The sequence below is a fragment of the Coturnix japonica genome, chromosome Z (assembly GCF_054131305.1).
Source record: "Coturnix japonica strain WE chromosome Z, WE-NBRP24, whole genome shotgun sequence".
Taxonomy (NCBI): domain Eukaryota; kingdom Metazoa; phylum Chordata; class Aves; order Galliformes; family Phasianidae; genus Coturnix; species Coturnix japonica.
The window spans coordinates 46,390,952-46,415,860 of NC_140702.1; the positions used below are offsets into that span (position 1 = coordinate 46,390,952).

At 36.9% G+C, this 24,909-nt stretch overlaps 1 protein-coding gene across 50 annotated transcripts in view; it reads left to right on the forward strand.

The window, feature by feature from the left end:
- PTPRD (protein tyrosine phosphatase receptor type D) overlaps positions 1–24,909 on the forward strand; it is a 1,031,962-nt gene that overhangs the window by 992,755 nt on the left and 14,298 nt on the right. For all 50 annotated transcript variants that reach the window (XM_085529953.1, XM_085529959.1, XM_085529949.1 and 47 more), the window contains 4 exons: positions 2,046–2,165; positions 2,758–2,912; positions 23,570–23,855; positions 24,332–24,510. In XM_085529953.1, the coding sequence (XP_085386079.1) occupies positions 2,046–2,165; positions 2,758–2,912; positions 23,570–23,855; positions 24,332–24,510 (740 nt within the window). The remainder of the gene's footprint in view (positions 1–2,045; positions 2,166–2,757; positions 2,913–23,569; positions 23,856–24,331; positions 24,511–24,909) is intronic.

A 24,909-nucleotide genomic window follows, 5' to 3' on the forward strand; every position in this document is an offset into this window, starting at 1 on the left:
CCAAAAAGCGCACATTCGTCTAATACATCATGTGACTAATTAATGTTCATCAGCACTTCATTGCCTGTTGTATTTTTCTTCTGATTATATTCTTGTCAGAATGTGATTTGTGAACCATTGTTAGTCTGTGCTCTCTAATCCACAACTAATATAATTTGCAAGAAAAAAACTAGTTAGGGATGGGGAAGTTGAAAATGTGCTAAGTCTTTTTTAATAACTAGTGGGTGGAGTGGCAAAACAAGAGAACACATCAGCTTAAAAGATGTGATTTTTTTTTATTTTTTTTTTCCCATATTGAGGAAACATCAGGTTTTTGTTTGTTTTTTAGCTTGTTTGTTTCTGTTGTCAGGGATCAGCAAGAGAATTCACACTGTTATCAGAAATACTGTGCAGTATTCTATTCTTTCTTACAGATTGATCTATTATCAATTAAATTTTATATGAATTTGGCTTGGAGTGATTAATTAAGACACTGAACAATTATAAAGTATTATTACTGAACTGAGAATACATTTTTCTCTTCTGATTGATAGGAAATTGTTACAGACAAACTGACACTCTCAGTATAATGTATGTGCCAGCGAACCCTAAATATCTTTGTTTAGTCCTTGTACTATTTGTAGCATCTTCTTTGAATTTATTAGATATCCTGCATTCATTTTTTTTCTTAATAGCTTTCATCATAAATACTAAAAATCTTATTCAGTCTCAGAAAAGATTGTAAGGATATGGTCTCTTTTGCATTATCTTATGCAGAATTGTTTCAGCTAGTTAATACTGTAATCTGTAGTGTTTTAAAATGGAGAATTCTCTGAATGAAATGCCCTGTATCTTTTAAAATGTGTTGAATGAAACAGTATATTATCAGTATATAATGTCACACAGTATTTTTTAAGTTCTTACAAACATAATTTTGTTTTATGCATTATACCACTGAGTGGAGAAGGAAATTGTATTTTCACAATACACTTACCTGTTGTCGGTACTTTTTTTTTTTAATCTGTGCTCTAAAATTATTTTTCAAATAAATTCAGTATTTCTGAACATTCTAAATGTATTTCGTGTTAGGGCTGCTCCAAAAATAGTACCTCCTATTTTGTTATGTTGGCCCACAGCGTCAGAGGCAGATGGTGGTGGTATGGCAATAGAGGTTGAGCCTTCCCACCAATATTATTTTGTTGCCATGTGACAGACGTCAGCAGAGGGGCATTCTGACAAAATGATGTCTGACATGCATGTGCATATAAAGCAAAGGTGTGTCTCTGAATTCCTCCAAGTGAAAAAAAAAAAATGCATCTATTGATCAATGCTTGCTGAATGTTTATGAAGACCAAGCAGTGGGTATGAGCACAGTGAGGTAGTGTGTGGTGCATTTCAGCAGTGGCAACAGCGGCAGTGTGCCACCTTGCTTTGCATATTTTTACAGTCACAGTATGCAGGCTTTTGTTCATCACTGGCAAAAAATGCATAGCTAATAGCAATGTGTTGAAGAGTAGTGTTATACAGATGAGATTTTGCTCCATCAAAGCATAATATCGTGCTCTTTGAATGTGTTGTATTTTCCATGGAAACAATAGTAGGCATTATGTTTGGAGGAACCATCATATTAGCATCAGAGGAATACTTTGTATGTTTTGAGACTGACATGAAATAGATTAAATATGACAAGTATTCAAAAACTTGTGTATCTACATTCACTAGATTACAATGTTATTAAATTCTAATCTGTTAAAGGGGAGTTAATTAGGTCATTTTTTGGTCTATTATAAATTGATTTTTCTTTGGTGTATGTACACATATTGGTACTTTTGACCATCCTCTGAATATATAAATATATAAATACCCATTGTAGAAGAAAATATTATAAGACTCACTGTCAGAAAAACAGTTATTGTGGAAAAACAAATAAGCTTCTTGTGTTGAATCCATAGCTGTTATTAAACATTTTAACTCCTTACATTTTGAAACCCTATAGTGCTAAACACTCTGGCATGCAACAAATGATAGTTTTATGGTATTAAAGAATTGTATGTTTTTCACTACAGGTGAAATGTGATCAATACTGGCCAAGCAGAGGCACAGAAACGTATGGACTCATCCAAGTGACCCTTTTAGACACAGTTGAATTGGCAACATACTGTGTTCGTACATTTGCACTTTACAAGGTATGTATTTTCTTTGTATTCCTTTTCCCTCTCTGCTTTCCCTTCTCTTCCTTTCCCTTCACCTCTCTTTTTCTTTTCCTTCCCTCTTTTTCCTTATGTCCTCCACCTACTGCGTTTCTCTATTTTTTAATTTTTCTTCCTGCCTTCCCTCCTCTTTTTCTCCTTCTCTTTATTCTCATCTCCTCCTTCTCTCTTTGCCCCCTAGCATCACTGAACAATGAAACACTTCTACTGTCAGCATATATTCATATTCCAGCATGGAGTTTTGAAGATTAATACAGAAATCCCTTTATTCATCACTTCACTAAATGAAATATTAACTGAAGTACTGGATCTTGTTGTGATTAATTGCTGTGCATTATGATTAAAGGTCATACATTGTTTTAGTCAATTTAGTCAGTTTTGAATATAAGACCTATTTTCTTCCTCCACAACTCCATAGCCTGAGCTCAGTTTCTCTCCAGTAACAAATTTGATTCAAATGGTCTTCTCTGGTATGTATTATTCTCCAAGTGTTTGACTTAATGATGCTCATATCACATAAAATGGCAATTTTGTAAATAATAATAATAATAATCATTTCATTTCTTAGAATGGTTCAAGTGAGAAAAGGGAAGTGAGGCAATTCCAATTCACTGCCTGGCCTGATCATGGTGTTCCAGAACACCCAACACCATTTTTAGCTTTCCTGAGACGTGTCAAGACCTGTAACCCACCTGATGCTGGTCCGATGGTTGTGCATTGCAGGTAAACACAAAATGTCTTTTATGTCAATATTATCACTTTCTGGTTTATTGCAGATGAAAACATGATCTTCATTTTTAAGGACTTCTGAGTTTGTCAAAGACGTAGTTACACTGAAAGTCAGAGAACAGAGTATGACAATGCCAAGTTAGATAGGCTGAAAATATTTCCTTTGATTTGTACAAGAGAAATTAATTTTAGAATATCTGAATTTCTGCAGAGTGAACAGGTGACTCTAAGCTATATTTGTATAGATACAAAGTATCCGTTTTTCAGAAGGTGGTATGAGAAGAGGAGAAGATCCTGTTGGTTTAAGAGGTTGCATATTGAAGAAAACATATTCTGAAAAATAAAACAGCTTTTGAAATTATGTCTTACATTGTATAGGAAAGTAAATAACATGAAAATTAAGAATGTTGAACTGTAACTTTTACTGATAATAGGTAGAAACTTTGATCCATTTTCAAGGCTAAATTCTTGAGAACTGTGAGGACATGGAATAGCAAAAGCCATATATGGAGAACAGGCTGAACTCAGTTCCTGGGAAAGGATTGATCCATGATTTTAGAAAATAGCAAAACATTTGGGACACTACAATTTATTAATAAACTTTAAAAGAGAGCACCATCAACTTCTCTTAATCATTTGCTAGCAAGGAAACTGAAGAAAGGAGAAGGGAAACCTTTGAAAATCTTTGACAAGAGCAAACCTGCTAGCAATTCATAGAATCATACTAAGATTAGCAGCATACACTTACAAATGCTGATAGAATACAAGTAACCTTTCAGAATCTGTCATAATCCACTCAGACTGGAACTATGCAATGGTAATTAACAACTTATTGTGTTGTAACATTCAAAATGAATTCATAAAATTACTGATTTTTGTAGGCTTTATTTTGCCATGGAATCATAGAACAGCTTATGTTGGAAGGAATCCTAAAGATCATAGAATCATAGAATCACAAATGTTGGAAAAGACCTCCAAGATCTTCCAGTCCAACCATCCAGCTACCACCAATATTTCCTCTCTAAATCATGCCCCTTAGTACAAAATCTAAAAGTTTCATGAAAACCTCCAGGGAAGGTTACTCCAGCACCTCCCAAGGCACACTGTTCCAGCACCTAACCACTCTTTTGGAGAAGAATTTTTTTCCTAACATCCAACCTGAATACAACCTGGTGCAATTTGAGCCAATTCCCTTTAGTCCTATCACTAGCTACACAGGAGAAGAGGCTGACCCTCACATTGCCTCAGCCTCCTTTTATGTAGCTGTAGAGAGCTCCCCTGTGCCTCCTCTTCACTAGAATAAACAATCCCACCTCCCTCAGCTGTTCCTTATAAGGGGTCCATACCCCTCACCAGCTTGGTTGCCCTTCTCTGGACATCCTCAGGGCATTAATGTCTTTCTTGTAGTGAGGGGCTCAAATAAACACAGTACTCAATGTGCAGTCTTACCAGAACTGTGTGCAGAGGGGAAATCACTTCCATGCTCCTGCTGGCAATACTATTTCTTGTACAGGCCAGGATGCCACTGGCCCTGTTAGCCACCCAAGCATTCTGCTGCCTTATGTACAACTGAGAATCAACCAACATCCTCAGGTCCTTTCTTCCACACATTCTTCCACCTACTCTGCCACAGCCCTGTAGCGTTGCCTGGGTTTGTTGTGGCGAAACTATACTGACTGGCACTTAGTCTTGTGAACTTCATCCCACTGACCTCAGCACAGCAATCTAACCTGTCCAGATCTCCCCATAGGGCCTCCCTACTTCCAGGCAGATCAGCACTTCCTGCCAAATTGGTGTCATTTGCAGACTTGCTAATAGTGTACTCAGCCCCCTTGTCCAGGTTGTAAAACAAAGTATTGAACTGGACTGACCTCATTACTGGCTCCTGAGGGTCACCACTCATGATAAGTCTCCAGTTGTATTTAATTCTGTTCACCACCATTTTCTGGGCTCAACCCTCCAGCCTGTTCTTTACCCATCAAAGAGTGTACCTGACCAAGCCACAGGCTGCTAGCTTCTCCAGGAGAATAACATAAGTGACAGTGTCAAAGGTTTTACTAAAGTCTAGGTAGACTACACCAACAGCCTCATTCTCTCATTAGAGTCACATGAGCCCATCTTTCAAACTCCAGCCTCTTTGTTCACATCTGTTAGCTCTATTTTATCAACTGAACCACTCAGCTTGCTATCATCTGTTAAGTTGCTAAGGGTGCACTCAAACTCATCGTATTATGTCACTGATAAACATGTTAAAGAGCATCAGTCCCAAGATGGAACCGCAGGGAACATCAGTCATCATGGGCATCCACCTGGACAGAGCTGTTTACCATGCTTCAAAACAATTTCCTACCTACTGAATGGCCCGCCCTTCAAATCCGTATCTTTCCAACTTAGAAAAAAGGATATGATGTGATATATTAAGGGCCTTTCAGAAGTCCAGATAGATTATATCAGTTGTTCTTCATTTGTTGATGTCATTGCTCCATCAAAAAAGGCAACCAGATTGATCAGGTACAGTATGTACTTGATGAATCCATACTGGCAGTTTCAGATCACCTCCTTGGATAAGTTGACATAATTATCTAAATTCTCTCAGTGCAGTAGTCAAATAAGTTGTTAAGAGTCATACAGCAAGACAGTTGGAAAGATTAAATGAAATATATCACTTAGTGGCATCAATAAATAATTCTTTTCTCTGTTATTGCTTATTTATGGAAATCTCAGCTAAATTGGTAATTTTTATTATTTGATCTTTTAGATTTGGTTTATGATTTGATGCCTGTTGAGGAATTCTTTTCCTATTTCCTATTAATTCATGTATTCATGCTCTACAAATGCATAAGCTGGTAGTAAATCTGTCTGGGCCACTCAGTGTGGAAGAGCCACCACCACTGTAGTGTGGGGCTGGGGGCTGCCACATGAGACAGGCTGAGCTGAGACACATGCACCCCACAAGCTGTGGGTTGGACATGCCAGATAAAGCTTTCTTCTTATTATTCCCTTTGCACATAATTTAGTAGCATCACAATGCAACTGCAGCCTCAGAATGACTTGGTCTGATTTGCAGAACAGATCTAAGAAAAAAGGCTTTTCTTTAATGAAAAATCAGTCTTAAATCCTATGAGTCTGCAATAGAGAGCCTGTAATGTATGGTCTAATAATAGTGGAGTAAGCACACGTTTCTGTTTGAAGTAGGATTAGTGCAGGCAAGCAGGTGCTAATCAGATCACAATAAAACAGCACTGCAGGGTTTTTGGAGTTTTATGCCCTGGTGTTTTCAAAATATCACAGTAGTAGTTGGTTCAGTAACACAAAGTAAAATCTTAACATGTGAGTGCATTACTGTTATGTTTGAATCTCTATCATATCAGCACCAATGAGCATATCTTTAAGATATCTAGTGAATTTTTTGCATCTGTTGTTAATGCTGCTATTGTAAATAGAAATAGATAGATAGATAGATAGATAGATAGATAGATAGATAGATAGATAGATAGATAAAAAGGACACTTTTAAGTAACTCCATGTCTGACTGTACTAACAGAACCAGCACAATAAAAACTAGTTAAATTTCAAAAATTAACAACATGCAGTATGTTGTATTTCTTAAAGTAGAATTCTTTCCTAATTTTTTGGCTAGTGTTTCATAATGAGAGTCTGAAGGAGGCAGAGACAGAATCAGAAAGAAGGAATGGAGACAATTATTTTACAGTGAACTGTTTTACTTTAAGCCTGTATCTTTTAAACCTGCTTAATTCATTTTCCGCACGCCTCACAAGAGCTCATTTTATAATCCTGGCAGTGTGTAAGTTGCAGGTGATTGCCAATCCTTTTTCATGGTGTGGGAAAAAAATATCCCCCTCTAAATATTTAGAAATCTTTCAAAAGATTCTGAAAAATATTAAAGACTTCCTCATCCCTTCCCTCTCCCTACCCTGAGAACAACTCAGGGTCTTACCTAAATTCCCTACACAGCTGACAGCTTTGGGGAGGAAAAGATAGCAAAGGCATTTTTGGTATGACAAGTACTTTAATGTCACAAATATTCTAAAATTTTTGTGCTTTACATCCATTCTAATATTGAGTTCATAAAATTAAGAAGGCTATTGTTTTTCCTGTGCTGATTGTGTAACATCCTTGTGAGTTATTAAAGGTAGCCCATACATATAAATAGGTTGCTCTGAAAGTAATGCCTGCTACTTATTTCTGTGGAAACTACAACAGATATAAAGAGCTCAGTAGCACTACTTAATAGGGCAAATTCTCAGCTGGAAACCAATAGTCTTCAATATAGTCTCTGCTATTAGCTGTGCTTTTGTTTCCAGTGGAGGTGACTCACTGTTTCACAGCTGCTATGGCACTGTTTTTGCTAGGAAAATGTTGCCCTCACAATCCATCTTTCATCAGCCCAAACAGGTGGAAGTCAGAAAATGTCAAATCCAGAACATACAGCAGGTGTGGTAGGACAGTCCAGCCAATCCTGGCAATTTGCTCAAAGCTCTTCAAACTGGGATGGGTCCTAAAGTTATCTTGTTGCAAAAGGAAAAAAAATCTTCTTTGGCTGGACTCTGGAAGGTCAAGCCATCAGTTCAGTCAGTGTTGCAGTGTAGCAGTCAGAGATGATTTATCCATGCTCCAGAAAATCCAGAAGAATCACCCCTTTCCTGTCCCAGATGACAGTGCACATCACTTTACCTGCTGAGGGCTGTGTCTCTACCCCGCAGTAAGATATTGAATTCACATGTTGCCATTCCATGGGCTGCAGTTTTCTATCAGTCTTATTGTCATGGTACCGTATCTTGTCACTGGGAACAATGTGGTACAGGAAGCTGTCATATTCATATTTAGCCTTGTATTGGTATTGGTGTTCCTTTTTTTTTTTTTTTTTTTTTTATGTGTGAGCACTCTTGGTTCCCACCTAGTACAAACATTTTGATATTCCAACATTGCTACCATTGTTCCCAACATATTGAAATTGAAATACAGCTCTGTACTCAGGTCCCTGATTATAATCTGCCAATTCATGTGAATGAGCTGATTGAGAATCTCTTCATTTTTTTATGTGACAGCTGTGTATGGCTGTCTGGAACTTTGCTGGCCTTTCACATTGCTGTTGCCACTGCTGAAATGCATCACCCACTACCTCATTGTGCTCACAGTCGCTGTTTGTTCTCCAGAAATGTTCAGCAAGCACTGATAAATGTCTGTGGGTACAATTTTTGCTGAATGAAGGAATTCAGTTCCACACCTTTGCTTCATATTCACTTCCATGTCAGACACCATTGTGGCAGACTGCTCTTCTGCACAGCAACAAAACATAATGTAATATTGGTGCAAAGGTTCAACCTCTATTAATATACCACCAATATCAGCCTCTGACTTTGTAGGCCAGCATAATAAAATAGGAGGCATTATTTTCAGAGCAGTCCTTATATATAACACTGTAACACTGTTTTTTCTCTGGATGTTAGATATAGATCTCACTTTTTCTCAAAGGCTCAGTTCACATATAGAAATCAAAGGGGATAAGATTAGGCTTTCATTAGATTCCTTTCTTTTAAGAACACAGTGAGCATGCTGAATTAAAAAATAAAAATAAAAATAAGGCCATCAGTAAACTTTTATGCTTTCCTTTGTATTCTAAATTTATTAATAGTCTCAGTTACTCCAGACAATACAATATGTTCAGAATTTTATTTTTTTACTTCAGTCTCTTCATACAATTTACACAAAATATGCCAGGAGTTACAGACAGAGTTAATACCATGGGAGTGTAATCTCTTTTTATGGAACTGGAACTTTATGATATGATTTCATAGACCAAAAGTTAGCAGTCATTTGTCCACTGCTGTTAAAAATTTATTTATTTATTTATTTTGAGAAGGAGGAGGAAAATCGTATGCTTGCTAGGGATTTTATAGAAATCCTTCGTATGATGATAATCTGGTCGAAAACCAGTCCTGCAGAAGAAACCAGCCTCTTCTAAAGCTAAACTGAAATGGTTCTATGGGCAGTACATTCTTCAGCTGGTAATTAGCAGGAAAAAGAAAAAAAGGAAAAAAAGGAAAAGAAAAAAAAAAGTTAAGTATTGCTGTGATCTCTGTGAAAATCAAGAACTAAGTAAATAACAAATAAAAGAAGCATTTCTTTGTGAGGGTTCAAACATAAACTACATACTTCTACTCTTTTTGATTAAATCAGTCCAGTGTGTATAAAGCCATCGTTCTTTGAAACATAGCCTGTGGTTCAGGGGATTATATCACCAGTGCCATGACTCAGGCTTCGATTATCTTTTGAAATCCTAAAAAGCTACTATAACTACACAGGGCGAGATATTGTTTCTGGTGAAGTCAGAAATCCATAAAGAAATGTAGTAAATGCCATTACCAGATAGGATCAGTGATCTGTCAAGAACAGTATCCTGTGTCTGACAATGACAAATGGTGGAACTTTTAGGGGAAAGTATAAAGCACCAGTATGGAAAATGTTTCAGTAAGATTTCTTCCTAGCAGCACACAGCCAGTGACTAGTTTAGCCTTGATTTGCAAGAATTTCTATTCTTTCCTCAGCTACTCAAACTGATGGATATTTATTTCTCATGTTTATGATGCACATATTTTAATAGCAAAATTAAACTGCTTTATTTTGACTTTTTTCCTTGTCTATGTGTTATGCTCAGACAAGAAGTTTCATTCATCTGATACCTATTTACTTCTGTTTAAAATACCTGTCTCTTGATTTAACTAAATATCATTGGGTGAAAGGAAGAAAAAAGAGCATTTGTTAAGTTTGCTTCACATGTTACACATCTACAACCTTCCCTTGTGTTCATCCTTCATGGCAAACAGTCTTCACCTGTTTCAGTCTTAGTCACATGAGAGAGGAGGCAGAGGACTAATTTTTTGCAGTCAACCACTTCTCTGTCAAGTGTCATACCAATTTCTGATAGTAACAGAAACAGAACAACCTTACTAAAGGTTTCCCCTTTCCTTTCCCCTTTCCTTTCCCCTTTCCTTTCCCCTTTCCTTTCCTTTCCCTCTCTCCTTCCTTCTTTCCATTTGTTAAACAGCAAATATACTCTCCGAACTTTGACAGGTTTGCTTGATAAGTTGTATACTGGAGGTACTGAGAACTGTCTTGGTTTGAAGCAGGAAATGGTTTCTGTTGTGCATATATGCTGGGGAATGATGGCTTTAAACTAAAGGAAATAGTTTTCCCTTTATGAAAATGTAATAATTTGTGCAAGATTTTTTTTAACAGAAGTAGTGCCTTTTCCATATGTTATCTCAAATTACGAGTATGTTTGTGCTGACAATTATTTCCACATATACATTACCATGTCCTACAAGGCCTGTAATTTCCTTTGACCTAAGCTGTAGTTTCATACATTATTTGATCAGCTCTTTTAGTGAGTCACTTTATCCATATGTATTTAGTTAATTGGTTATTTTTCTCCCCGCCCATGTTTATATGTAATATACTCTACAAAGAAAAAGGAAATCTGACTGCTTGCAGCTGAGTCTAGTAAAAGAGCAATTAGGTTCTATCAGAGCCAGCAGCTGCCCATAATGTATTCTGAATTAAAATTACAAGGGAAGAAAAGAATCCAGCCATCTGCAGGAAATGTGAAAATATTTTTATAACCCAATTGCTGAATTCTGGAAAGGGGTATCTCTGAGATTTCCCAGCTGTACCTACAGTATATTCCGGAATATCCATGGACACACAGTACACTGTAATGCATTGCATCAACTTGGCTACAAGGCATGTTTGGCTAACTTTGAACAGGCTGTATTTTCATCTAAAGTAATCAGTATGAGAGCCTCTTTAAATCATCTCCCTGTGCCTCTGCAAGTAAAATGCAGCTTTAAAAATCATATTGTTATCTTTTAGTGGAGGCTTTCCAATCGGTATTCAGCCTTGAATAGCTATCTTTAGTCATTTTTCATATACTTGTATAGGCTTAGTTCAGAGTCTTATCACTTGTTATCAGATTTTCTCAATGTCTGCTTTTCCAAATGAATCCTGAATTGCAGTGTTGAATTGTTTGTTTGTCAACCGAATTTTAAAAGCAGATGATATTTGTTCAAAAAATGTCATTGTACTATCCAAGCTCATTTTAAAGCTATCTTACCTTATATACATATATCTTAAAGAAAAGGGAAAAACAAAACAAAACAAAAAAAAAAACCAATCATGATTTTCATTATAACTTCTTTGTGGTATGAAAGAAACAGATTTTTTTCTTCATTTTAAGCACTTGGCTTAAGAAAATGGACAAATGGTAGAGTCTTAATATGAGCTCTTTGGAGAAGATTTATTGCTTCTGTTTTCTGCTCTGTATCTCATTACATCATTACAGTATTGCAACTTCATCCATTTCAACAAAATGTAATCCTGTGAATGTGTCCTCTCAGAAATTTCAGTTCTACCTGGAAAAAAAAATAAATAAAAAATAAAAAGAATACTTTGAGATGGAGACCTGAAACAATAGATTTGCTACAACAGTTCCACCATCTTCAAGCTTGAGAACTAATTTCTGATTCCTTCTGAGTTTTCAAACATGATGTAATACAGTCTTATAGGCAAGTAGAGCCCAATTAACTTAGGGTTTTCAACTTGTAAGAGATATGAAAAATGTATAGTCTGTACACACCTGGTACTACTGTTTCTTGTCTTCATTTTTACTTTGTGGTTACTAAATGAAATATTGTCTGAATTACAGTCTGGTACCTTATCACTGCTCATCCACTCATCAAACACAAACTATGACAACTGGCAAATGGATGTACTGTGGCTAGAACTACAGGGATCCTGAGGCTAGAAAGAGACCCAGAAGGATTCTGGAACTATGGAGCATCTCAGTGTTCAGCAAGTACTTCCAAGGTCATTCTGTTAACCAGCACTGCAGAACACATCCCTTCCCAGCATTTTTAATTCAGTTTCAGATAGCATCAGTTCACCTTCCTATTTCCCACATGGAGCAGGTAATAGATCTTGTTATATGTAGTGGAAGAGAGGTTCAGTATTTCCCTGAGAGCAAAGTCAACATGAAAGCGTAATCTAAGAATGGATATGTGCAAAAGTATAGAATAATTGCTCAAAATATTCCTCTCTGATAACACAAAACAAGTTAAAATGCAAAGTAAAGCAAGGCAGGAGCTGTTGGGAGCAGGCCCACAATTTCTGCACATTGAGTTCTTCACTGTTCTCTAATCTTCACTTCTAATTATTGGTGATTAGATCACAGTGTACTCTCATAAATTACCCATCAGTATCATTTACAATAGTCACTGGAGTTCTTCATGCATAGATTTGTCTGTAGTTCTAGTAAACTCATCACAGTAGGACATCATTTAAAATTAACCTCAAAAAGCATATTCTATTCCACTAAATTCTATTTCTGATTTTAGATCTTTCATTCGTACATTCTTCAGTGGAATACATAACAACAGAAATGTTTTGTGAATGGATTGTAAAGAACAAATAAAGTAAAATATATGCTGAAACACAACAAATTTCACAGGGAAGATATTTTTTATTTTTTATAGTTACTGAGAATGTAGTACACTGAACTTAGAATCACAGAATCATAGAATGGTTTGCATTAGAAGTGACCTTTAGGATCATCTAGTTCCAAACCCCCTGATAGAGGTAGGGGCATCTCCCTCTAGACCAAGTTGCTCAAAGTTCCATCTAGAACATCTTTGAATGCCTCCAGGAATGGGGCGATCACAGCCACTCTGGGCATCCTGTTCCTGTGTCTCACCACACTCACAGTAAAGAATGTCTTCCTAATAGCTAGTCTAAATCTACCCTCTTCCAGTTTAAAGCCATTCCCCTCATCTTGCCATTACATGCTCTTATAAAGTTTATTCCCCAGCTTTCCTGTAGGCTCCCCTCAAGAACTGGAAGGCTGGTTTAAGTTTAACTCAGAGACTTCTCTTCAGGTTGAAGAGACCCAGCTCCCTGATGGTCCCCATAGGTGAGGTGCTCCAACTCTCTGATCATCTTCATAGCCCTTCTCTGGACCTGCTCCAATACTTAGATGTCATTCTTGTGCCGAGGCATCCAGAATGGAACACAGCAATCCAGGTGGGATCTCACAAGAGCAGAGCAGAGGGGAGAAATCACCTCCTTTGACCTGCCGGTCATGCTTTTCTTGATGCAGCCCAAGATACAATTAGCCTTTAACCAGCTCTCCCAAATCCTTCTCTTCAGGACTGCTCTTTGGCTATTCTCTGCCTAACCTCTATTTGCGCCTGGGATCACCCTGACCCAGGTGCAGGACCTTGCACTTGGCAAGGTTGAACTTGGTGTGGGCCCGCCTTTTCCAGGTCCTTCTAGAAGACATCCCTTCTCTTTAGCGTGTCAGCTGCACCACTCAACATGATATCATCTGCAAACTTGCTGAGAGCTCACTTGATCCCACTGTCCATGTCACCTACAAAGATGTTAAATAGCACCAGTGCCAACATAGATACCTGTGGGATACTACATGTCATCATCCTCCACTTGGACACTGAGACATTAACTGCAACTCTCTTAGTGCGACATCCAGCCAACTCCTTATCCAGTGAGTGGTCCATCTATCAAATCTTTCTTCTTTTTTTTTTTTTTCTTCCCCCCCCCAATTTGACAAACAGGATGTCTTGTGGGACTGTGTCATATGCTTTGCACAAGTCCAGGTAGATCCTGGTAAGCAGGGAACTTCTCCTGATAGCAGGTCAGGACAACATATGGGTGCCTCTGTACTCCTCAGGAGAGAATCACCCACCACTACCACACATCACTTTCTCTTAATCACAGTAGTTGATATGCAATGGGGGGCAGGTCTGGCTGCCTTATTCAGTTCAGATGATTTACATGTCATTGTTTCTTTTTCCTTCTCAGTCTGGAGAATGGTGAAGTGGTTCTGCAGAGATATCTCACGTTTTGAGGAAGGCCTCTTGTTAGTCCTTCTCATAGCGATTTTCTATTTCTTATCACTGGCATAACAGTGATGAAACTGCCTCCTGCAGGCCAGTCAGCTGTCACAGGGGTCCTCCACATGTGCGCATCTTACACAGGAGAGTTTGCTTCTCACTTGTGCTCCAGCAGCAAGGTCCAGATGCTTCCTACAAACCATAGCCTGCACAGATGCTTCTTCCTTTAGTAGATCTGTCTGATTGGAGACACTGACCACGGCCAACGTAGACGGTATATATCACCTTGCCAGAGCTGCAGCCTTGGCTCAGCATTGAGTGTTCATCATTCTGCTTTGAGAGTCACTCAGAATGAATGCCCCTCACTTCTGAAGCTGGCAAAATCTTACAGTCCTGCCATGTGAGCTACAATTTCAGTTGTTACAGCATACAACAGGTTTACAGGTGACACCCACACTGTGTTCATCCACCCCAGGCTTAGTCACTGCCCTCTCTGAGGTTCATTTTAGGGGTGTGGGTGTGGCCTCCATTGCTATGGCAATGCCCATACCAGGTCAGCCTCTCTCACAGGAGCTGCTCGTTGCTGGAGAGTGACTGCTTTCTCAATGAGAAAGAAACCCCCACACACCGTCATACCTTGAAATCAGTTGCTCTAGTGCTGGCCAGCCTAGCTCAAAAGCATCTGCTCTCATCAAGCACATATAAGACTGTATTTACAGCAGTGGAAAGTAAGGATATCTGAGAACTGAATTGATTTTGAAATTTAAAAAAAAAAAAAAAAAAAAAGAAAAAAAATGGAAGAAACCCAACACCAACACATAGTAATCCCTTATGCATAGATAAAACAAGAGAGAAATATGATTCATTCTAATTTCCTTTCTATGAATTTCTGAGTAAGTGAAGAATTTAGGTGATACAGGGATTTACAGTGAGATGCATGTATAAAAATCTTTCTATGAAAACAGGATTAAGGCATGTATTGCTGTATAAAATCAACAATCAACCCCGAAGGGAAAAGTAAATACAAAAGTTGTTGTATTGTGTAATTTCTGCCATGATCAGTATTGTGAGCAGAGCTATCAGAGACCTTTTCACTAACTCACAGTTTCGTGAAAGGAGAAGTACTTTGTCATGTTCTATTCTTTTTAAAACAGAAAAAAGCCAGTATCAGAAGTAGCGCTGTACCTCTTAAATGACATATTCACTATGAGTGCCATGCATCCAAAGACAGAAAAGTTAATTGAAAGGAAGAGTTCTAGATGATCTGATTAGAAGACAGGGGAGGTGGAGGGAATGCTTATGCTTCCTTCAAGTAATTTAGTATTCAATAATTTTCACTTCTTGGACATCTCAAATGTTAGTTTTTTTAGAGCAACTATTCAAACCAAATCAACCATAAGGATTTCTGGAGAAATTTTGCCTGTATCCCTGTATCTGGTTATTTAATATACTTTGATGGATCTCTTCTTCCATTAATTTCTTTTGGCATTCATGTTATCACAGTTTTGCAAGCCCATTCAACAACAAGAAAAAAGTGTATTTAACTTTTGGTAGCAGTAGAATTCTGAGAACATGAGAACTGAAAGGAAAATCTTCATAAAAATCAGTTAAAAAAAAAAAAAAAAAAAAAAAAAAAAAGATCTAATGATATCTTTTGATTTGTGAGCTTCCTATGCTTTTGCCAACTACCTGTGAAAACTCCAGGGAGCTCCAAACTGTGCTTTTATGTATTTACAATGAAATGCACCTACTTTCTGTTTGTTTGTTTCTTCTTCCTTCTTTATTTTAAGAGGCCTTCTGTGTCTTCCATAACAAATATGGTCTCCTCAATGCATAGCATAAAAATGAAGAGCACACTGGCTGAAGTCCTCTTGCTTGGTGAAGCACTGTACCCCAAAATGTTTTCATATACCTTACTTGATTGCTAGTATCATGTAGTAACCACAGTGAGAAGTCCTTGTGCAGTTACATATATCTCTTGTAAGCCAGTACCAGAATTATTGAAGCTGTTCAATATCTCTTCTAAAATGAAATTCAGATGTACATCTTTGCACAAAGTGTGTGTGTTATTTCAGTCAGATTCATTCACTCAAAAGGATGCGTAGTGGTTTCATAAGGATTTTTGCTGCTTCCTGAACAAAAGAGTGGTTTTCAGCTGTGAGCTAATTTCCTAATAGTTTAATGGAAAAAATAGCTGTAGAATCACAGAAACTTTTGAGTTAAAAGAGATCTTTAAAGGTCATCTAGTGCAAGTCCTCTGCAATGAATAGGGACACATATAGCTAGATTAGGTTACTTAGAGCCTGGTCTAGTCTGGCATTTAATGTTTCCAGGGACATGGCATACTCTCTCCGCAACCTGTTCCAGTAAAATCTTCTTCCTTATGTCCATCTAAATATCCTTTCTTTAACTTTGAAACCATTTTCCCTTGTCCTGTCACATAATCTAAATATTGACCTTATCAAAAGTACCAGAGAACTACTGTGGGATTGGAATCTAGTTAACCATATAAAGCTCCACAATAAAATCCAGTCACTTCTATATGTTTCCTTTATCATAACCAATTTTATTTATTTTCAGCTAAAAAGTGCAAGCTTAATTCAATCTGAAACTAATATTCAATCATTTTTCCCCTGATGTGAGTCAAAAATGTCCTAAATGATTTTTGGCACATATTTTACTGTCTTTGCTTCCAATTAAATGAGCTGTGAATACTGGCAATTGCATTACCTTCCCTTGCCAAATCAATGAAGTATCAGTAAAGGGTCATCATTTAGACAGTTATAAATTAATCACAAAATACAACCTTTAACACAACTATACAATTATTTTAAAGTGGAATTGCTCCCTTATGACTCACAATTTTTCTTTTTGTAAATTGCAGGACATTATGCATGTTTTAGTTCATGGGACTGAGTCAGTCATGTTTTTAGAAGTTGAAAACAGACAATGTTATGGGTTAATGATAAAATATCAAGCAGTAACAATTCTTTACGAGCTGTGTTTACTTAGTTGATTGCTCAAATATTCAGCTTTTAAACTTAATAGAGTATATCACTGATGCTAAAGTTAGCATTGCAAAAAGTTCTGACAGTAACACCAGAAGATATAATAAGGCAAGAGAATCATATTTAGTAAATATGTGAAATTTGACACAGGAGATGAATTATCATCACTAATTATTTATCATCACTATTTATTTTATTTTTCCTAAATAGAAAATAGACCTGGATTAATAGCTGATCCCAATGGCTGTTCAATTTCTTCAGTCCTGATTAGGACTTGGCCTGTATCTTCTGAGTTAGGATGTCCTACATCTAGAGAGAAACTGCCAGTTCCTCACATGCTTTGTTATCTCAGGATATGCCAGCTGCCTTAATCTGTTGGTGATATTTTCATATTGTATTTCTTCCCAGAGCATAAGAAAATCAGTTTTTGTGCTTGGTAACCAGTGCAGCAGAGAACATGTTTCACAAAGATGATTTATTGGTTAGTTAACATCTGCTGAAATCATCAGGATGTGCAGCTTAGTCCTTCAGCATCAAAGAAATTTTAGATGTCTTTCATTATTATAATCTCTCAGCTGTATGATTAGATTCACTAAGATACTGATGAATAGGAAAAAATATGGACAAAAACATAATCAGTGAGGAAACTTTTTATTTAGTGACAGAATATTTCTAGGTTTATTTTCTTCTTATTATTACAATCAGACAATTAAGGAAGTGCCTCTTGGATAAAAGGTGTATAATTCCTTAATTTTTATATAACAATACTCATGAATAGACAGAAAATAAATTCAATGTCAAATGCCTGTCTAGTTATACTAAAACTTCCCAGTGGTGTTTCAGCACGATATTAAGAAGTACATAAAATAAAAATCATGGTGCTCACATTCCTGAAGGCCGTATTATAAATGCACATGGAAAAAAAAAGACAAAGTGGTTGGTGATAACCAACAGGGATTCACAAAGGGCAAGTTATGCCTGATAAACTTGGTGGCCTCTTATAATGGAGTTACAGCATCAGTGTATAACGGAAGAGCAAATATTGTCACCTACCTGGACTTGTGCAAAGCATACGACACAGTCCCACAAGACATCCTGTTTGTCAAATTGGGGGGGGAAGAAAAAAAAAAGAAAGATTTGATAGATGGACCACTCACTGGATAAGGAGTTGGCTGGATGTCACACTAAGAGAGTTGTAGTTAATGGCACAGTGTCCAAGTGGAGGCAGGTGACATGTGGTATCCCACAGGTATCCATGTTGGCACTGGTGCTATTTAACATCTTTGTAGGTGACATGGACAGTGGGATCAAGCAAGCTCTCAGCAAGTTTGCAGATGATATCATGTTGAGTGGTGCAGCTGACACACTAAAGGGAAGGTATGTCTTCTAGAAGGACCATCAGGGGGTTTGGAACTAGATGATCCTAAGGTCACTTCTAATGCAAACCATTCTGTGATTCTGTGATATGGTTGCAGAAGAGAGACAGAAATATTTTTTTCTGGTTATTGTATGGTAAATTCTTGAAGCTAGAAAGTATGTAGAGGCAAAAGGAAGAAATGTAAACTGTTCTAGTTTTTAGATGGTCACTGAAGAGAATTATCTTGGTTGTTTACAATTTATAGATTTGGAATGTCATAAATATCTTAAGGTAATAAAACACTTTGCAAAAAACACTCCAAAGAAGCATGTGTCAGGAATCCAGTCAAATGCCTCAACAATTGTAGTAAGTCTGACACTGCATCCTTATCACAAAAAGCATTTGTGCATAGTAACTTTGTTTGATATCACATCTTAATCTGTAAACTTGCAAATATCTTCTTTGCTAATAGCTATTACTGCTAGTTTGCCCATGGAAGAATGACTATGTAATGGCAATCCAAGTTATGAAGAATAAATAAAATAAAATAAAATAATAATAATAATAATAATAATACGAATAATAATAATAAAGCTATTTATTTTAGCTGAATATACAAGATTTTATCTGGGTTGACATTTTGCAGTTGTGGTCTTTAGCCACCAGCAGAATTTTTAATGTTTGATCAAAAAAATGCCATATTGAGTTATAAACATTATTTCATTAACACCCGACAAGAAAGAGAACTGTATTCTGAAATACTGAGGGTATCTGCACTGTTACGTGCTTTTATTTTTCACTTGGCCAGCTTTTGTCTAGCGAAAAAAAAAATAAAAATAATAAAAAGTTATATGGGTAATGACAGCTGAGGTTTTATATTATCAGTCTTTCCTATCAGGTACACTTTTCTATGAAACTGCTCCTTTTGCAAATACAAATATATATATTTATATATATAAGTGTATATATCTTCAAAAATTGTACACCACTTTTCCTTGTCATTTCTATATTCAAAATTAGTGGGAATTCAGATTCATAGTCAGTTTCCAGAGATTGATTTAAACCTTCATATACCCACATCTGACCCACTTACGTGTTTCTTTAAAATCTAGAAGAAACAACAACAACAACAAAAGAAACAACCAAAAAACAAACCACCAGTTTGAAAGTTTGACAGTTTGGGGTTTTTTCAGATTTTTCTCCATGATTACTTAGAGATCACAGAATTTTCCTGGAATGTATGCCATTTAGTGTATAGAGTAGATTAACTCTTTTTTACCTAGGACAATCATCATTTCATTTGTCTGCATATTTTCTTTCTTTCCAAGTCCCATTGATCAACATCACCAACTGGTAAATTCTCTTAAGCTCGAAATATTAATTCTTGACAGAGCAGCCTCTAAGAAAGGTGAGCTTGATGCATTTGGTCTGTTAGCAAAAATTTTCAGCTGTTTCAAGAGTTCTTCTGTTAATAATAACTGTTGATAAGAATGAATGTAGACATTATATACACATAGAAACTTAGAAACACAGCTTAGCTCACATAATACAACTTTCTACTCTGCACTCCCCTTTGGTTTCATTGTAGGAAAATGAAACTTGTTGGTAATTGGCACAGATTCTTTGAGTGTCATGCAGGAAATAAATGGACACATTTAACTACTGAATTCAAGATAGAATTAAGATACTTAATTTTTAGGAACTGTGAGTGTATATTATTGTTTTATCCTCTACATGCTAGGGATTAACAATTTCCATTTCTTTATATCTTAAAATAAATAAATAAATAATAAATTCCCCAACAACAGTGTGATTTGGAGGAGTCAGTGATCCTTGTGAGTCTCTTCCAGCTGTGATGCTGTGTTTATGAACTGCTGCTTGCTATACTACACAGTATATTTCATGCTACTTACTGAAAAGAATTAAGCGTTCAGAACAACAGAAACCAGTATTCATTGTGACAGATATGATATGATCTCAGATATGAAAATAGTACACATGAAATTTTGCACTTGTACTTTCAGAGTTCGATAGAGGAAACTATTTGCAGATTTGATTCAGTACAATTTATATTCAGACATCTCCATAAAATGATATCTATAGAGGGCTTTTCGAATGAGGCTCTGTTTAGTACATGTTGCTAGGCGTTGTCAGATCTCTAGCATATTTCCTGTTCTTTTGTATTTATTTATTTATTTATTTTATTTTAGAATCACAAAGTCATAGAATTGCTCAGGTTGGAAAAGATCTTAAAGACCATCAAGTCCAACTGCAACCTAACCATAGTACCCTAACTCTGTCTACCTTCCCCCAAATCACATCCCCTGAGCAACGCATCCACACAGTTTTTAAACACTTTCAGGGATGGCAACTCAACCATTCCCTAGGGAGCCTATCCAGTGCTTAATCACCCCTTCTGTAACTAAGTTCTTCCTGATATGCAATCTAAACCTCCCCTGGTGCAACATGAGGCCATTTCCCCTTGTTCTGTCACCTGTCACCAGTGACACTAACCCCACTTACTCTGCAATCACCTTTCAGGTATTTGAAGAGATCATGGAATCATAATATGGTTGAAAAGGTCCATAATGATCTAGTTCCAACTCCCCAGCTATGTGCAGGGTTGCCAACCACTAGACCAGGCTGGCCTTGAATTCCTCCAATGACAGGTCATCCACAACCTCCATGGGCAAGCTGTTGCAGTGCATCACACCCTCTATATGAAAAACTTCCTCTTAATATCTCACCTGAATATCCTGTCTTAGTTTAAAGCCATCCCCCCTTGTCCTATCATTATCCACCCTTGTAAACAGTTGTTCTTCCTCTCATTTATATGCTCCTTTCAAATACTGAAAGGCTTCAACGAGGTCTCCCCTCAGCCTGCACTTCCCCAGACTAAACAGCCCTAATTACTTTAGTCACTCCACATAAGGCACATTCTGCAAGCCCTTAACAAGCCTTGTTGCCCTTCTTTGGACCTGCTCCAGCACCTCAATGTCCTTTCTGTACTGAGGTGCCCAAAACTGAACATAGTACTCGAGGTGAGGCCTCACCAGTGCTGAGTACAGGGGCAGGATTGCTTCCCTAGTCCTGCTCACCACATCATTCTTGATACAAGCCAGGATGCCACTGGCCTTCTTGAGAACCTGGGCACACCTTTGGCTCATATGCAGCTGACTGTCCTTCAGTACACCAAGGTCCCTTTGCATCAGGCAGCTTTCCAGCCACTCCTTCCCAAGCCTGCAGGGTTGCCTGAGGTTCTTGTGACAAAAATGCAGGATCTGACACTTGGTCCTATTGAAACGGATAGAGTTTACCTTGGCTCATTGATCCAGTCTATCCAGGTCCCACTGTAATGCCCTCTGACAAATCAACATGTCCTCCCATCTTGGTGTCGTTTTCTTCTAAATCACTTCTGTTCCATTATGCAAAGTATATAACAAATTTTTAGGTATTAAATCTAATCTAATAATTAAATCTAATCTAATATTAGGCACATCAAAGTAAGAACTCTAAGGCTGTTCTTTGTGTGCTGATTGCATAATGTTGCCCTCAGGAGTTATTAAAGATAGTGCATTCATATGCATATGTTGCTCCTAACATAATGTTTCCTATTTATTTTCATGGAAACTACAACATGCACAGAGAACACAGTAACACTATTGTGCTAGAGCAAATTCTCAGCTGTAAAACACTGTTGTTCAAAATACTACTATTAGGTATGCATTTTTGCCAGTGATGGAGAAGAGTAGGTGATCATAAAAATATGTGTGGCTGCTATCGCTACTGCTGAAATGCACTACCCACTGTCTCAGTGTCCTGATATCCACTGTTTGGTCTCCAGAAAAGTTCAACAAGTTTCAGTGAATGTCAAAGGATGAAATTTTTCCTATCTGGAGAAATAAGAAATACAGTGATACAACTTACTTATGAAGCATAGCACTTCCACATCAGATGTTTCTGTCAGACCACCCCCCTGTTGCAATCTGTTACATGTTAACAAAATGTAACAGAATACTGACAGAAAAATTCAGTCTCTACTGCCATACCACCAGCATCCATCTCTGCAGTTGTGGGCAAGGCTAATACAATAGGAGGCATTATTTTCAGAGCGGGTCTTATACATATACATATCTCTTTAAGAGAATAGGGAATGGCAGAAAATTGTTGTAAGTCTGACTAGTTTGATGGCTGATATTACAAAAATAATTGCTATTAGATAGACCTATTACTAGGACAGGCTTAATTCTCTTGGTAACAGCTGAGTATGTCATGATCAACTTTAATTCTTTTGCCATAGTTACAGTAATTGTCTGTTATCTCCTTCTACTATTCTCAAGTCCCACCAAAGAGGGGGAAATATATTTTTACTTCAGAGATGTCCTTCAGGAATTGCTTAGTTTGAATACTGAGAGCTCAGATGTACAGGTTTCTTTGTTCTTAACAGAATGTTCATGGAGTCACTTCAATTCCTACTCAAAATCGGAAACTGACTTAACTAAGAATCCCTGAGGGAATACTTTGTCTAATAAAAGCTACTCACTCAGTATGGAGATCTGTTCAATTCTATGATATCAAGCTTTGTTTTTTAGTGCAGTTTAGTTCTTTTTCTATGTTTTTTGAGATAATATGAAATAATATTGAAATAATATTAGGTTCAGTCCAGACCTTTCTTATATTTTTCTAGAGATGCAAGGTAGACATTGAAGTGGCCAGGTAAGAATGACACTTGTCTATAGCTAGCATAGCTAAATAACCATCACTGCATTGCAAAGAATAATGTCGTTGCCTGGTCTAGTTAAAACGAAGAAGATAGACCAAACTGTGTTCATAGAATCCCAACTTACAGGGTGGCTAGAATCCCCACTTGCAGTGTGGGAAGCAATAAAAAGTTTACCTCCAAAGCAGAGTAGAAATACACAACACTCATTTAGTGTGATGTTGTTTGCCACTGCATGCAACTAAGTAAGCAGAATACCAGCAACATGTACTGAGTTGCAGACGATACTACACATAAAGCTTGATTCTGTAAAATGCTCATTACCTCCAGTGATTTTCATTGTTCAGAACCTATGTTTTTAATACTTGTTGCAAAGTGCTTTGTTTCTATCACAGTTGTGCTTGAATTTCTGAGATGAAAGTACCTCATGATGAATAATTCTAGAGTCTCAGTTGCTTGTAATGGGAATTAATGGAGTTCACATGTTGCAGGACACTGACCTATTTCACAAAAGCTTGTGTTCATTTTCAGAAATATGTGCCATTTATATGAGTATTATGAAATTTTAAAACTTGAAAGCCACAAAAATAAGCACAAAGCACAAATTCTTCATGTTTTTCTCCTGTGTTCATTTCTTTTAGTGCTGGAGTCGGCAGGACTGGCTGTTTCATTGTGATAGATGCCATGTTAGAGAGAATAAAGCACGAAAAGACTGTAGATATTTATGGCCACGTAACTCTAATGAGAGCTCAAAGGAATTACATGGTTCAAACTGAGGACCAATACATCTTTATCCATGATGCACTGCTGGAAGCAGTGACATGTGGAAATACCGAAGTGCCAGCCAGAAACCTGTATGCATATATTCAGAAGCTGACACAGATAGAAACAGGAGAGAATGTCACAGGAATGGAACTGGAATTTAAGGTACTGGAATCTTATGCTGTGGGAAGCCAACAAGAAACCATGTAACAATTAATGCTGCTATGTCCTTCACCAGTTTTATTCATTCAGTAATTGGAAACTAGAAAATTTTCCAGCTAAAATTTTTTTAATTGGGAAGATAGTCCTTTGTAAAATATAAAGCCCTGTCTTCAGTTATTGTTCAGACAATAATTGTTCAATTTTAAGCATATTCATCTCTACTGTTTGAATAGCTTGAAATATCTATCTCTCTAATGGTTTAAAACTCAAATTTGTCTGTATGGATTAATGATTATAGGTTGTTAAAACTACTATAAAATGCTAAAAGATGCTTCACAAATAGTTAGATAATACAACAGAATATGGTAAAATAAACATGAAACGATTTGTATGTATAAACACATATAATCAGACTTGATAATGGCATTTCTTTTTGTTATATATGGTTTTTATTTTTTAAATATATTTATTTTCCACAGCGTCTTGCTAGCTCTAAGGCTCACACTTCAAGATTCATCAGTGCCAATCTTCCTTGTAATAAATTCAAAAATCGCCTTGTCAATATTATGCCATATGAGTCTACAAGAGTATGCTTGCAGCCAATCCGAGGAGTAGAAGGGTCTGATTACATTAATGCCAGTTTCGTTGATGGATACAGGTATTAATGTTGTGTTTTCTGGGGGACTGTTTTTAAATGTTACAAAGCTACGTGTGTAACAATTCAGTATTGAAATTTGATGTTTTTAATATCTGTATAGGTTCTGTTTGGGGTTTTGTTTTGTTTTGTTTTTTTGTTTGCTTAAATATTGTTAATGGTTTTAGATTTCCATCTATACAGTACAGGAAAGTTGTGTGAGCAATATTCAGCCATAAAGGTTATGGCTTTACTTCAGACCATTCATTTTTATATACTGAAACTTACTAAGATTGTGGTCACATTCATGACCTGCAACCTGTATTTCTTCACAACTATTCTGCTAAATATGCATGTAAAAAACATACTAATAAACAAGAAATAGGAGATAAACTCCCTATGTCAAGATGATAACTTAGAAAC